The sequence below is a fragment of the Tupaia chinensis genome, unplaced genomic scaffold (assembly GCF_000334495.1).
Source record: "Tupaia chinensis unplaced genomic scaffold, TupChi_1.0 Scaffold000484_1, whole genome shotgun sequence".
Lineage (NCBI taxonomy): Eukaryota > Metazoa > Chordata > Mammalia > Scandentia > Tupaiidae > Tupaia > Tupaia belangeri.
Genome location: NW_006159996.1, coordinates 1,011,206 through 1,027,481, shown reverse-complemented (window position 1 = coordinate 1,027,481; position 16,276 = coordinate 1,011,206). Strand labels below are relative to the sequence as shown.

General features: G+C 49.5%; 1 protein-coding gene across 1 annotated transcript in view; it reads left to right on the top strand.

Moving 5' to 3' along the window:
* Positions 1 to 16,276, top strand: part of NRG2 (neuregulin 2) — a 67,455-nt gene that overhangs the window by 16,460 nt on the left and 34,719 nt on the right. The window contains exons 3-4 of the mRNA XM_006156234.3: positions 6,425 to 6,596; positions 13,608 to 13,726. Coding sequence (XP_006156296.2) covers positions 6,425 to 6,596; positions 13,608 to 13,726 — 291 coding nt within the window. The remainder of the gene's footprint in view (positions 1 to 6,424; positions 6,597 to 13,607; positions 13,727 to 16,276) is intronic.

Here is a 16,276-nt window from a genome sequence, read left to right as displayed (position 1 = left end):
GGGGGGGGGCGCGCGCGCGGCCGCGAGGGAGGGGGGGGGGGGCGGTGATTTCTTGCTTTCTGTCTCTCTGTCTTTCTCTGTCTTTCTGGCAAGCATAACAAAAACCTCTCCAAAAAAAAGAAAAAGAAAAGAATATATATATGAGAAGCAAATAACTGAGGTAGGTTGGGGGGCAGGGAACCATTGTAGCAAAAGGTTAACAGCCTTAATTTTTATAAAGAGCTCTTAAAAAACCAATAAGATGAGCACTCAGTAGAAAAACAGACTGCAGACATGAACAGGCAATTCAAAAAGAAGAAACACAATGGGCCAATACACTTAGGAAAAATGTTCAGCCTCATCTGTAATCAAATAGATGCAAATTAAACAACAAAGAGACGTTATCTTTTGCCTAGCTAATTGGCAAAGATTAAAGACATGATAATACCTGGTGTTGGTGAGGGTGTGGAAAAAACAAGCACACTCTCATTCACTGGGTGAGTGCAAATTGGTGCAGCCTTTCCAGAGGGCAATTTGGCAATGTGCAAAACTGAGAAAGATTGCGTAGCCTTTGACACAGCAATTCCACGTTTAGGGAGATTGCCTTGGGAAATAATTGTGGGCAATAATAACAATAATACCTAACCTTTATTAAATGCTCTTTATATGCCAGGCTCTACACACATTATCTCATATAACCCTCACAGCCATCATCCCATGAGGTAGAAGCTATTATTTATCACCTGTATTTTACATATGAGGAAACTGAGGTGCAAAAGAATTGTCAATGGCCTGAGGACACAGAGTTGACAAATAGCAAAGCCTGGATCTGAACATAGGCAGTCTGAGTTTGGAGCCATAGTGCCCATGCAAAGATGAAGTGGAGTTAACTTACCACTGCGTTGCCAGAACACAGAACAATGGCTGGCATGTAGTAGGTTGAATGAAATAGTGAATGAATGGATGAATGAGGAGCAAGTGGATATACTTCTGGAGTTGTTTGTAATGGGGAGAATCTATTAAATGTCCCACAATAGAAATCAGTTACATAAGTTATGATGCATTCATGCGGGAATATCATGCAACCATGATAAATAATGCTCTAAGAAAAGTACGTGTGGGCCAGCAGGTTGTGAGGAAGTTAAGGCAGCTGGATCCCACATGGCTGACTGCATAGTTCAGTTCAAGTCCCAGACCCAGCAGCTTGAAAAATGCGTGCACAGGTGTGTGTGTGCATGCATGCCCAAAATCCCAAGAAGAGAATGGAGGAGAAGGGATTGCAGTATGCCCATCCTCACTTTCCTTCTCTGGCTCTGTGTCTCTGTCTCTCTCCAGTGAATGCACACATCCTATTGCAAAACTAAAACAAAAAAGTATGTGTATGAATATCTGCCAGAAATATGTTCCAAGACCCCCCAGTGGATACCTGAAACCATGGATATTACCAACATATATATATTAGGTTTTTTTCCCTGTACATATATTTCTATGATAAAGTTTGATTTATAAATTAGGCACAGTAATAACAATAATAGCTAGTAATAAAGAACAATTATAACAAAATTTTGTAATGAAAGTCCTCATGCATGCACATACTTGTTCTCTCTCTCTCTCAAAATGGTTGACTACGGGTAACTGAAACAGCAGAAAGTGAAACCACGGATTAGGGGGAACTAGTGTGCAGGGGCCTTTTGCATATGCCTAAAAGATCTCTGAAAGGGTGTACAAGGAACTGATCAAATGGGGTGCCTTCTGGAAAGGCAACTGTGTGACTGTGGTCAGAGGTTAAAAGAAGAACTGCTTTTGAAGCCATATACCTTTTTCACTTCTTGAATTTTGAATCATGTGAACATATCTATTAAAATATGTATAGATCTATAAATATATACACATACAAGTTATGTTAAAGAACTGGTTCTGCTTAACTTCATTTCCTTGAAATGCTGCTAAAGAGTTCCAAAGAAAGTTTAAGGCCCTTATTTAGAGAAACATACTGAAATCAATAAAAAAAATATGTATTTTTTAAGTGTATTTAGATACTTCTTCCATAATCAAGAGAGAGAAATGGAGACAAAGTATCTCTACTCTGCAGTCCACCCCAGCTTCAGCCACCCCGATCATGGGCACGGCATGCCCAGTGTCCTCAGGGAGGGCTCTGGACACAAACCCAGAGCCCTCCCTTATGGGTCAGCCTTGTAGAACATCATGTTTTACCACTGCACCACCATCCTGCCAGTATGGACACTTCTTTAACTGTGTTTGCTCACACATTCTCCAAACAGATTTGCTCACAGAACCCTTTTCTCAAGAGCTATCTATTTTCATCTTTCTAGATAATTGTGTCTTATGGAATTCAGTTTGGGAAATGCTATTATTAATATTTAACAGCAAGACAAAAGTGTCACTTTTCTTCATTAAGTGAAAAACATTACTGGCGGAACAAACAGGTGGCATGGTGATTAAGGCGCTAGAGTCCCACATGGCCAATCACAGTTTGAGTCCTAGACCTGGTGGCTTGCTTTCTCACGCTCCCTCTCTATCTCTGGCTCTCTATCTCTCTCTGGTCAAATTGAAGAAGAAGAAGTAAAATTAAATAAATATTTTTTTAAAAGAAAGAAAGCAAAACATTACTGGCACTAATCCCATTTTGTTTAAAAATGTGTGCATGTCTATTTCTGAGTACTGGGATAATGGATGATTTTGTTTTCTTCTTTTTACCTGTCTGTATTTTTTAATTTCTAAAATGAACAAAACGACTTCACAAGAATCATTGTTGAAGTCTACATAATGTAGTTTTAAAGCATTTCTTCTGGAGCCAGCAGATGGCATAGTGGTTAAGGTGCTGGACTGCCACATGGCTGACAACGTTTCAAATCCCAGACCCAGTAGCTTGAAACTCATGACAAGTGCATGTGCATGCATGCCCAAAATCTCAACAGGGAGGAGAATGGGTTGTGGCATGGTCAACCCCCCTTGGAAGGTGATTTCTCACTTTCTGTTTCTCTGTCTCTCCGGCCAGCACAAATTACCTATAATAAAAATCTCTAAAAAGGAAGGAAGGAAGAGAAAGAAAGAAAGAAAGAAAGAAAGAAAGAAAGAAAGAAAGAAAGAAAGAAAGAAAGAAAGAAAGAAAGAAAGAAAGAAAGAAAGAAAGGAAAGAAAGAAAGAAAGAAAGAAAGAAAGAAAGAAAGAAAGAAAGAAAGAAAGAAAGAAAGAAAGAGAAAGACTTTTGTCTTTCTTTCTATGCTTCCTCTATTCCTGCCCTCCACTCCTATCTACTCCCTACTTACAAGCAGCAGCTTAGGGTCAAGTTCCGCGAACCCTTATCTTTAGTAGCCTCTTGTCTGCCTTCCTCCAGAGCCAGTTCTGACTGTTTTTCAGAGTTTTGAGCTGCCAAGGAAAGGTCCAATGGCCTAGACAGGGCCAGGGAGTCTCCAGACAAGCCTTTGGTCCCAGTAGACCCTCCCTTCCCCTGTTGGGAGGAGTTTAACCAGGGTGTCCATTCTACAAGGAAAGATGAGGCTGCAGACGCAGACACCAGCCTGTCACCAGCCTGACGCATTGCACATCCATACACCTGTGCTTTGGTCCCAGCCCAGTGGCTGCGTGGCTGTGTGGCTTCAGTCAAGTTCCTTAACGTCTTTGTCTCATCATCACCATCAATGTCTGCATGACACTCGCCTCACAGAGCTCTGGGATGAAATGAGCACATGCATGAAGGTATTGCACATACTGTAAAGGGTTGTACCAATGACCACTATTGTGTCCTCACCTTCCTGAAAACAGAGCACTTTTTCCTTTTTTTTTTTTTTTTTTTTTGATGATGGTGATGGAAACAAAGCATGGGAGAATAAGGCATGTGGAAAGGAATAGGATGGTGTTTAAGAACATGGGCAAAGGCTCTCAGCTTGGCCTTTGTAGTGTCGTATCTGTGATTGGGCCACTGATGCAGCCCCAGGCCTTGTTACCCCGCCTGACCACTGCCCTTCACCCTGCTGGGCCATGTGATCTCTGCCTCTGCCTCTACTTCTTCCAGCCTTCAGTTCTTGTTTTCTTAGCCCCCCACCAGCCCGGGTCAATGTTGTTCCTCTATGCTCCACCCACCCCCAGACCCCCAAGGACTATGCTGTGATGACCCTCCTAGGTTACAGCTCTTCTCTAGACTGAATTTTCTGGGAGTCAGAGCCACGTGTCCCCTTGATCTGTCTGGGTCCTCTGGGCTCAGCGCAAGGCTAGGGGTTTAGAATGAGAGTTAGATAATGACTTAAGTCAAGGAGATCTGTGTTTGATTCCCAGTTCCATCACTTCCCCTTAGGCTTCACCACCCTGAGCCTCATTTTCCTTATCTATAAATGGGTTTAATTGGGACCAACAGATGGCTTAATGGTTACATCGCTGGACTCCCATGTAGTTGGCCACAGTTCAAATTCTAGACCCAGCAGTTTAAAACTCAACACTGGGCACATGTGCATGCATGACCAAATCCTGAGAGGAAAATGGAGAAGATAGGATTGCAGAGTGGCCATCCCCCCCAGGGGATCATTTCTTGCTTTCTGTCTCTCTGGCAAGCACATGTGCCCTATAGCCAAAAAAAAGGTTTAATCATTGCAGTGAACTCATGGAGTTATTATGTTGGTTTCATAATGTAGAGCTCTTAGTACCATTCCAGGCGCAAAGAAAGCTCTCCATAAGTAGCTGCTACATTGATTCATTGCAGACTCTGCAAATGCTTGTTGAACAGAACTGAGAAGTGACTTACCTCTCCCCTCCCCAGGCCAGCCCCAGGACAGTGAACCTGATCTTCCACTGCTATGCTAGGTGCTTCCCTCACCACAACCAATCTCACCTACCTGTCTTGTACCCACAGCTACCCGGCCCAAGCTGAAGAAGATGAAGAGCCAGACCGGACAGGTGGGTGAGAAGCAATCACTGAAATGAGAAAGAAAGAAAGAAAGAAAGAAAGGAAAGAAAGAAAGAAAGAAAGAAAGAAAGAAAGAAAGAAAGAAAGAAAGAAAGAAAGAAAGAAAGAAAGAGAAAGACTTTTGTCTTTCTTTCTATGCTTCCTCTATTCCTGCCCTCCACTCCTATCTACTCCCTACTTACAAGCAGCAGCTTAGGGTCAAGTTCCGCGAACCCTTATCTTTAGTAGCCTCTTGTCTGCCTTCCTCCAGAGCCAGTTCTGACTGTTTTTCAGAGTTTTGAGCTGCCAAGGAAAGGTCCAATGGCCTAGACAGGGCCAGGGAGTCTCCAGACAAGCCTTTGGTCCCAGTAGACCCTCCCTTCCCCTGTTGGGAGGAGTTTAACCAGGGTGTCCATTCTACAAGGAAAGATGAGGCTGCAGACGCAGACACCAGCCCGGCACCAGCCTGACGCATTTTTTTTTTTTTTTTTTTTTTTGATGATGGTGATGGAAACAAAGCATGGGAGAATAAGGCATGTGGAAAGGAATAGGATGGTGTTTAAGAACATGGGCAAAGGCTCTCAGCTTGGCCTTTGTAGTGTCGTATCTGTGATTGGGCCACTGATGCAGCCCCAGGCCTTGTTACCCCGCCTGACCACTGCCCTTCACCCTGCTGGGCCATGTGATCTCTGCCTCTGCCTCTACTTCTTCCAGCCTTCAGTTCTTGTTTTCTTAGCCCCCCACCAGCCCGGGTCAATGTTGTTCCTCTATGCTCCACCCACCCCCAGACCCCCAAGGACTATGCTGTGATGACCCTCCTAGGTTACAGCTCTTCTCTAGACTGAATTTTCTGGGAGTCAGAGCCACGTGTCCCCTTGATCTGTCTGGGTCCTCTGGGCTCAGCGCAAGGCTAGGGGTTTAGAATGAGAGTTAGATAATGACTTAAGTCAAGGAGATCTGTGTTTGATTCCCAGTTCCATCACTTCCCCTTAGGCTTCACCACCCTGAGCCTCATTTTCCTTATCTATAAATGGGTTTAATTGGGACCAACAGATGGCTTAATGGTTACATCGCTGGACTCCCATGTAGTTGGCCACAGTTCAAATTCTAGACCCAGCAGTTTAAAACTCAACACTGGGCACATGTGCATGCATGACCAAATCCTGAGAGGAAAATGGAGAAGATAGGATTGCAGAGTGGCCATCCCCCCCAGGGGATCATTTCTTGCTTTCTGTCTCTCTGGCAAGCACATGTGCCCTATAGCCAAAAAAAAGGTTTAATCATTGCAGTGAACTCATGGAGTTATTATGTTGGTTTCATAATGTAGAGCTCTTAGTACCATTCCAGGCGCAAAGAAAGCTCTCCATAAGTAGCTGCTACATTGATTCATTGCAGACTCTGCAAATGCTTGTTGAACAGAACTGAGAAGTGACTTACCTCTCCCCTCCCCAGGCCAGCCCCAGGACAGTGAACCTGATCTTCCACTGCTATGCTAGGTGCTTCCCTCACCACAACCAATCTCACCTACCTGTCTTGTACCCACAGCTACCCGGCCCAAGCTGAAGAAGATGAAGAGCCAGACCGGACAGGTGGGTGAGAAGCAATCACTGAAATGTGAGGCAGCAGCTGGTAACCCCCAGCCCTCCTATCGCTGGTTCAAGGACGGCAAGGAGCTCAACCGCAGCCGTGACATTCGCATCAAGTATGGCAATGGCAGGTGAGTAATGGCCACCTGCCCTCCATCCAATCAGCTCCCCTCCCTTCTCCCAAGAAGAAGGGATCTGAGCTAGGCAGAGCCCAGACCTGTGGCCCCAGACCCACCAGCCCCTCTCCACACTCACCTTCCTTGCCACTGCCAGCCTTCTCCCTGAAGCTCTGGACCCCTCTAGTTATGTTGGCCTAGGGGATGCATAGTGTCTTGCAGATTGCAGACAAGAATTGAGCAATTAATGCCTCTAGGTGGCTGAAGGCATTTCAATTGTCAAGGTCAGCTTTACCAGTGGAAGAACCTGCTTGGCCCTAAAACTTCTTCAACAGCCGACTGCAGTGTCTTAGCCCTAATATGTGGTAATCTTTGGTGAGAGACCTGGACTCCAGAATGCTTCTGGGAGGTCACACATGATGATGGGCTGGTTTCTCAGCTCAGTGAGCCCCCACTTGTCAGAGAGCTAAGTAGGGGAAAAGCAGGCATAGCTTTGATTAGTGTTGGGGGAGTCTGTACCCCAGACAGTTTGCTCTATGACATGAGTATATTCTTCATTCTTGAATCAGCACTCCAGAAAGTGAATTGGAAGCTCTGCAAGTCTCCAGGCTGTGGGAGATGACCTCTTTTGCATCTTGGATTGGTCAGGCAGAGGGCTTCAGGCACCAGAAAAGCCAGAAATCCAAGGCTTGTGCCCCATCCCCTACTCTCTCTTGCATCTAAAGGACAAGCAAGGCTACACAGACGTCCTACCTAACCCCGCCCCGTGAACCCTGGTCACCAGGCGAACCTCCCGCTCTGACTGAGCAGCTCCCAGCCTGTTCTGCCCTGTCCAGAGCAGCTTACAGCCCCTCCTTTCCTGGCTGTTATTTTCTTCCTCACCCCTAACAAAAGGCAAATAAGATGATTTTAGCGAACACCCAACCTGCCCCACCATGGGAAGTGATGGGAAGAAGGTTGGGCTCAGGTGGCTCCTGGCTCGCTAGGTGGCCCTGAGAGTGCATGCCCCGCCTTCAGGCCCTCTCCTCTGGACCCTGAGAAAGGATGTGGGTGGCAGGGGTTTGGGAGCTGCCTCCAGTTCTCTAATTCTCCTTCCAAGAGTTGGAAGCAAAAGCAGAGCTGGTCACCCAGAAAGTGGTATAGGCAGAAAGCAGAAAGTTAGAAAGGAGGGTATGTGCCAGCCAGGTGGTGTGGTGAATAAGGTGGCTGGATCCCACATGGCTGATGGTACAGTTCAAGTCCCAGACCCAGCAACTTAAAAGACATGCCAAATGCATGTACATATGTGCCCAAAATCCTGAGAAGAGAGTGGAGGAAAAGAGATTGTGGTGTGGCCATCCCCCCCAGGGTGTGTTTTCTCACTTTTTCTCTCTTTCTGGTGAGCATTTGCTCCCTATAGCAAACTAAAAATAAATAAGTAAGTTAGAAGGGTTTGGATCAAAGGTGTGTGGCCGAAAGCATGCTGCTTCCTAAGGAAATTGCAGTGGCTAGTGTTGGTTGAGGGTAGGGATGGGGTCCACTGTGTCCCCAATTTGCAGCATTGGCAAGAAATGCAGGCTGCCCACCTGCTCATCTCCCGAGGCCACTACAGCCCTTCTCCTGACCCTACCAAGACCAGCTCCAAGCTGAAGAGAAGAACGGACAGACTTCTAGGGCCTTGGGCTGTTGGGAGCCGATCTCTTTCCTGGCCTTTCCTCCTAGAAGAGGGCCTCACCTCCTCCTTCCCTGAGACAGGTGGCAAAAGTCAGGAGAGAGTACACTCCTCGCCCCCTTCATCTCCCAGCATGTTCACAACCTGCTCATCCTCACCCCATGCCACACGCTCACACTCACCCCACACTCCTGCACATCCTGCACACATACACATGCGTCCCCTCGGGGCCCAGAGACCAGTCACTCTTCTCTCTGGTAACGTCTGCCTTTCTCTACCTACCAACAACCCAGTCTCATTGCTCTTCTACTATGCTTCCTTCCATGCTGCCATGTCCTTGTCCTCCTTGCTGTGGCCTCATTTTGCTTCTGCCCGCACCACCACATGGAGTCCCTGAGGGAGTCAATTTCCTGCCCACTCACTTCACAATCTCATGTCCTCTACCCACTTGCCCTGCTGGAATCCACCTTTCACTATGCCCCCTAATCTCTTCTTGGCCTTTTGGCTAATATCAAGTAAATAAACATGTCCTCAACCTCTCTAGGGCTGTGACCATAGTGAGGGCCTGGTGACCACTGAGCTTCCTGGCCCAGGCTTCCTGGCCTCTCTGCAGCCCTCGGCTGGGTCCCCCCATCAGTTCCTGTGGTGCTCCTCCTAGTCCTCCTGTGAGTCTGACCTCTCTCCCAGTCGCCATCCGTGCTGGAACTTGGCTCTGCTCCAGACTTCACTCATCTCCTCCCTCCCACTCCACCTGTGTTCCCGTTGCTTCAAAGATCTGAGACCCCCAAGTCTCTCTCTCTCTAGTAATGACTTTTTTTAAGAATTATTTTTTATTTAACTGTATTTTTTTTAATTTTTAAATTTTGACCAGAAAGGGACAGAGTGAGAGAGAGAGAGAGAGAGAGAGGGAAAGTGAAAAAGCAAGCTGCCAGGTCCAGGACTCAAACCACAGTCGGCCATGTGGGAGTCCAGTGCCCTTAACCACCACACCACCTGCCGGCCCCTCTAGTAATGACTTTTTTTTACTCAAATTCCAGACTCATGCTGCCAGCTAAGCACTAAATACCACCCCAAAGTGCCCCTGTAGACATTTCCCATTCAAAATGTCCAAGCTAGCATCTTCTCTGCCACCCTCACTTGCCCTGCCTCTTCCTCTCAGCTGTGGCACAAGCCTCTGCAGCTCTGTACCCACCCCCTTGCTCTCTTCCCAGGTGGGTACCACAGCACTGGAAGGAAGCACCCTTCCCCTGCCCTGCACATGTCTTATCTGAGCTCCCAGCTGCTTACCTGTTTTCTGTCACTGCCCCTCTCTTGGCCACTTCCCACCTTTTCTGGGCCATGGGCTCCTTTGTGAATTCATTTCTGTATCTAACATGTATATATAGAGTATTAGCTGTATGCCAGGCACTCTGCTAGAGGCTCCGGACTCAACAGTCAGCACAACAGACACGGCCCTACCTTCACAGATTTCTAGTCTAGCTTCCAATAGAGAAGCTGGTAAAAGCCTTATACCTGGGAGACCAGCAGTTAGTGTAATGGCTATGTAGCTGGACTCCCATGTAGTCAACCGTGGTTCGAGTCCCAGACCGGGTGGCTTAAACTCACGTTGGGCCCGTGTGCGTGTGTGCCCAAGATCCTGAGAGGAGAATGGAGGAGAAGGGATTGCCGCATGGCCATCCCCCTTGGGGGGGTGATTTCTTGCTTTCTGTCTCTCTGTCTTCCTGGTGAGCGCATGTGTCCTATAGCAAAAGCCTCTAAAAAAAAAAAAAAGCCTTACACCTGAGGCCAGCAGGTGGCATGGAGGTTAAGGCACAGGATCCCACATGGCCGGTTGCATGATTTCCCTCCCCCCCCCGCCCCCAACCCCAGGGTGGGGTGATTTCTCACTTCCTTTCTCTGTCTCCCTCTGGCGAGCACATGCACCTTAACAAACAAACAAAAAAGCCTTGAACCTTTCTCCAGGAAAACATGTGCCATAAACACTCAGTTTTGCTTGCAATGGAGCAATCCAGAGTCACTAACCCTGTGAATGCTTGATGGGTTCTAATGTGGACACATATATGATCATTCATTCATTAATCTTGAGTGCCTATGGTATACCAGGGACAGCCCAGGCCCTGGGTCCTTCCGACTCTCCTCTTCCTGGACAACGAGGCACTGCCCACTGTTCCCCCATTGCTACACTCCTGACCCTTGGTCTTTCCTTTCATGACCTTACACTTGCATCCAAGCTGCTCCTATGCTGGCAGCTCCATCCCCTTCTTGTCCCTGACAGAGTCCTTCAAGGCCCAATTTAAATGTCCAGTTGCTAGGACACCTTCCTAAACCCTCTAAGCAGCTCTTGCTATCTCCTCCCATGATGCCTTAGATAAGGCTTCATTGCATTATTGAGGGCCCTGCCTCTCTTTCAGCATAAGAGCCAAAAGGCTGGGTCCCCCCACCCACCCACACACACCCTTCTCCCTGTTAGGGCTAGCAGAGTTGTTCAGTGTTGAATCAATGAGAGTCTTGCAAAACTAGCCCTCTTCTATCGGGTGCAGGGTCCCACCACGGTTGGCCAGAAGTCCTTTGGATTGTCCAGCCTTCTGAGCAAGTTACCACCTTGGCTAATGCTCAGTTTCATCTGACAAATGGGTTACCCAGTCCAGAAATAGGATCTTGTCAGGTCTGGTATGGTGGACTCTGAGAGCTGATGTTAAATTTCCTGTCCTTGGACCCAGACCCACCAGTGAGTTGTTAGTGGTAGAAGAGTGGGCCATGATAGAGAACTGGGACTAAGGTCCCCTTGGAGTGACTCAGAAAGAGCTGCCACCTACACACACACACACACACACACACACACACACTCTCCCACTACACCTGGGGCCAGGGCAGGGTCAGGAGTCCCCTTCCAAGCAGAATCTTCTCGGTCCTCCCTGCCCACACTGCAGTTGACTCCCTGGCCCTTGTTGCTCTGTCTTGGCAGCTCCCTTCACTGCAGATACCCCTCCCTAGCAGTGCTGTTTCTGTCTGCTGTACTGGGCCATCTCACTCTAGCCTTTATGAGCCAGGAGAAAACGGCACCCCAAGCCCTGGGCACAGGGCCCTCTCCTGCAGAACCGCATGTTCCCTTATTTATGAGGGGCAGGCTGGAACAGGCCCCTGGGGCAGGCAGGAGGAGGTAGGCGCTAAGGAAAATGCGTGGCCGCCCAGATCTTGTCCCTGCCAGCTGAGAACCAGCTAGGGAAGGAGGAGGGGGTGGCCATCACAATGATGGGGCACTAGGAGCTCAGCATCTAGCCTGCCATGAGGCCGAGAGTCCTGTACGCCTAGGCTTCCAGCTGGGAGTGAGGACAGATGTCCTGGCCCCCAGTGCCCTCAGGGCCCCAGAGCCCCACAGAGCCTCAGCCATTGGCTCTGCCCAGAGCTCCTGTGCATCTCAGAGTCCACCTCCCTGAGTTCATCAGACCACTAGTGAACTAAGGCACCTGCAGCCAGCAAAGCTAAGGGTCGCTGTTTCTGTCCCCTCAGAGAGGAAGGGCTCTCCTGGAGCCCTGTGCCTCCTTTGCACAGATCTCACACACCTTGCCGTGGGGAGCCCGTCCTTAAAGCTCCAGCTCTGCTCCTTCCATTATCCTGGGGGCCTTGCTCCGCCTTGTCCTGCTCCATATATGGTGGAGTAAGGAAGCACCTTGGAATTCAGCAATAAGTAACAAGGAAGATCTGGCCCTTGGTCCCCTGTGCATTGACCTGTGACCCTCAGGGGTTCTCCTGCCCTGCTGTTCCAGAGTACAGGGAACTGAGAGAAGCCTTGTCCAGGAAATCTGGGCTTCATGGCTTCTAATTAGGCTGGAGCAGAGACAGAGATGCTGTCTTAGTCAGAGGGGCCTCCAGGGCTCTGTTTAATGAAGGAAGCAAAATTTAATTGACAGAAGAGGGTTGTGGGCAGGCACCAGGCCAAGGAGACAGAGACCAGCTTGAGCCAGGAAGGGTATGGTATAGTCAAGCAGCTGTCATCAGCAAAGACATCACCACAGTAATAGGGTCTGTTGACAAGACATCCTTGCAGGACCTGGTTTTAAGGGATCGTGGGGTGAGGCGATCTGGGATGAAGTGGAGGCAGAGTCCAAGGAAGAGGTCCCAGAGCACAGGCTCAGGTAGGCACTGTGGGCTAGTTTGTGCCTTCTCAGCCCCCACACAGCCTTCCTGCTCCCCTGCCCCTGTCCTTTTTCCCCATTCGTTTCATGGCTCAGTTGTACATTCCTGGGCTCGGGGCAATGACAGCTCTCCTACCCTGCCTCATGCTTCTCCAACCCTCTGACCCACTGCACATAGTCTGGGAATCTGGGGTTTTAGTTTGGAACTGAAAAAGAGGAGGAGTTCACATCGCAAAAAGAAATGCTCATTCTGCTTCCTGCTTCCCCTGGGGGCCAGGCTGAGGGTCAGAGAGTGGGAGCTGTTAACAGACCCCTGTAGAGCCGAGGCCCCTCTGGTAGCTGCAGGGACACTCTAAGAGAAAAAAAACTTCAAAAAGAAGAGAGAAATCAGGGTCAGGTGCTTAGGAGTCACGGCACTGGGGACCTTGCCCAGCCCTGGCCCCACGACTCTCAGCAAGCAAGAGCCGGGCGCGAAGGCCGCGCGGGGGAGCAGGCACAAGCTCCAGGCTCCCAGATGTAGCTCTACTATAGCTCCGCCCCTGCCTTTGCCTCACTGGGTGCCCATGGGCAAGTCAGGAAGCCCCTCTAGGACTTATTTTCCCATCTGTGAGAAGTGGATGAAGGTACTGCCCTGTCTTCTCCCAGACTGGCTATGAGGATCAAGTCCAGGTTCTTTTTGTTTTCTGTGATATGTGAGCTCCTGGCACATAGAAGGTGCTCAGTAAACATTTGTTGAATGAATGAAACAAAAGTCCCTTGGAGAAGCCACAGAGTGCCCCTTAGTGGCAGGGCTAGTTTCAAGATAGGGAGAGCCACAGGCTTACATTGGGAGTATGGGCATGGTTGCCATGGGAACTCAAAAGTACCATGCTCTCCCTGTCCCTGGGAATGGACCTTGCATATCTAGAGTGACAGGCTGCCACTTCCAAGGGAAGGCCAGGACAGCTGAGAATAAGAGAGGTCGCCATGTGACCTCTGAGGGGCCTGGCTTTCCTCCCTAGAAAAGTGGATGTGAGGCTTCAGAGATTTAAGACACTTTGTGCAGCCACCAGCTGCCGTCCCCAGGGTCCAGGTCTCCCTCCCATTCTGGGGACTCCGTGTTCCACCTGACTCTGGAAGTGGCTGGTCTGAGGGAGCCTCCTTCCCGTCCAACCTGCACAGCCATCGTGGCTCTGTGGAGCGGCGACCGCTGGGCAACCCCTCTCACGCCTCTCCTCCTTATATCCCCTCCCTAACCAGAAAGAACTCACGACTGCAGTTCAACAAGGTGAAGGTGGAGGACGCCGGGGAGTATGTCTGCGAGGCCGAGAACATCCTGGGGAAGGACAGCGTCCGCGGCCGGCTCCACGTCAACAGCGGTAGGTGGCCCCCCCAGTGAAGGGAAGGGTCCCAGAAGGCTTGGCAAGGTGGCTGTTGCCCCCAGCCCTCGAGAGGTCCCCATGTGATCCATCTGGCACTGACTCCCCTCCCTCCTGCTGCTGCCATATCAAGCCCGAGATCTCAGCCGATTCAGAGAAATGCAGTCGAAGCATAAATGTTTAGCTTTGCTATCTGGGCCTGGAAGAGCAGCCAGCTCTCATTTTAAATACCCTGAAAACTAAATATTTTGAAATCAAGAGGTGGGGGGTGGAGGGAGGGATATTTTTAGAAGGCAATTATGGGAGGCTGGGCTGCCAGGAGCAGGCTGGGGGAGAGGCAGGCCGGGACCATGTGAGCTGACTGCCTGCTGCCTGTCGCTGGCCACCGAGTGCAGGCAGCCATCTCCCCGGCGCCCCCGCCCCCCAAGTGTCCCACCCTGGGGCCCAGAGGCAGCTCTGTTAGGACATGCAGACCCACCCCACAGGTCATCCTCTCGCCCTTAGGATCACAGTCAGGACCTCACAACGAGACCCCTTTAGCTATTCCTCTCTACAGTGGCAGATCCAGCCTCGGAGCAGAAGCCACTGTCCTGCTGGGCTGTCCTCTCAGGCCCTAGTTCTTTCCTTCAGATGGGAGGTCACTGCTCCTCTCCTGTCCTCAGGCAGAGCCCCTCCACTTTAGGCCAGGCATTCCAAATCCCACGGCACCTTTCTTCCTTCAGTTCTCACAGACAGTGTGCCCTTGAGCCGCTTGTTTATGGGGAAGTTGTGTCCAGTCCTGCCCCTGCCACAGAACTTCATCCTGGATCCGTAGGCACCTGCCTGTATTTCTACCAGATGGCCTTCTGGCACTTCCAACCTCAGATCGTCTCAAAGGGAACTAGTAACATCCCTGCCCTGTGATCTTCAGATAAAAACCTATCTTAGGCCCTGTCTGTCCTGTACTGGGGAGGGACACCCCTGTTCTCCCTGCATCTTGGGAGACTTGTCTCCCTTGCCACTATGTCTAGTAAATCTGAGTCTCCATGTCCTGGACAGTGTGCCTTCTGGATCTTTCTCATTCCCATCTTTTCCATTCCAAACCCTCCTCAAAGGGCAACCCTGGCTCAGGTTTCATCCCTACTCACCTGAACCAGAGCCATGCCCTCTTACGGCACTGTCATACTGTCGGGTCTTCACCCTGTGGAGCCACAGAACAGGACTGTCCTCACCTCCCTGGCCCACAGCTCTCTCCAGCCCTCACTGCAGTCAGTTCCCTTTCCATTCCCTTCTGAACGTTATCCCATGGCATCTCCCCAAGCAGCCTCCCTCCTCTTTTTTTTGTTTTGTTTTGATTTTTTTTATCTTCGCTTTAGGGTATGAGTGCTTGCAGGAGACAGAGAGAGAAAGAGAAAGTGAGAAATCACTCCCCAGAGGAGATGGCCATGCTGCAATCCCTTCTCTTCTATTCTCCAGTCAGGATCTTGGGCATGCACGTACATGTGCCTGGCATGATTTTCAGGCCTCCAGGTCCAAGACTCGAATTGCATAGTTGGCCACGTGGGATCTGACCACCTTGACCACCACATCACCAACTGGCCAAGCAGCCTTCCTCCTTGACCCCCCACCCCCACCCAACACACTGCAATGTCACTCCCAGCTCAGGCCCCTCTCCTGCGCAACTTCTTGGCCAACTGTGGTCTGGGAAATCTTTTGAATTCTAGCCTTAGATCCTTCTTCAGCTCTTACACAGCTACTGAACTTCCTCCCCTTTTGGGGTATGGCTGAAATTGTGAACCTCAAGAGGGGAGCACAGGCATGGTGCCTTCTCTCTGGGAGTTGCAAGAGTAGTGACTATTTATTGAGCCAGGCTCCACATTATCTCAGAAGCCATTACTCAAGCTCAGGCTATATCTTATGAATTATAAGACTGAAACTCGGAGCGGTTAAATATTTTGCCCAAAGTCAAACAGCAAGTTAATGAAAGAGGTGTACAATATAAAAGTGGTTGGTAAACACTTAGCCTGTGAGCTCCAGGGGGCTATGCCTGGCCTGTTTACTGCTCTAGACTCAAGCCTTACCACAAGGTACCTGGTAAATATTGTATAAAAGAACTTACTACCTGCTCCATGGCCCTAACTGCCTCTCACAGCTCCCAGCCTGGGCATGCTAGCAAAAGGCACCTGGGTCTCAGCTTCTCTTAACGTGTTCTGAGCTGGGAAAGAGGATGGCCCGGGGATTAGTGCCTACCACCTCTGCCACAGTGGGCAGGCATTCTCAGATCTACACTGGAATAGGGCTTTCCCATTTGATCAATTAGAATTTCCCTGGTTAAAATGAACAAGAACTCCACTTAAAACTACCTTAAGGAATTGCTTTATTGGCTTTTAAGACTGAGAAGTCAAGAGATTGAACAAATCTTTCAGTCCAAGAACTAAGAGGGTCACTGTACGTCAGCCTCGTTCTTTCCGCCTGTAAAATGGGCTTATACCGTGGAATGAGGTTCTGCAGCCCAAGCAGGACTGGATGCAAAGCCCCGTAAACAATGGAGTAGGGAAATGAGGCCATGGT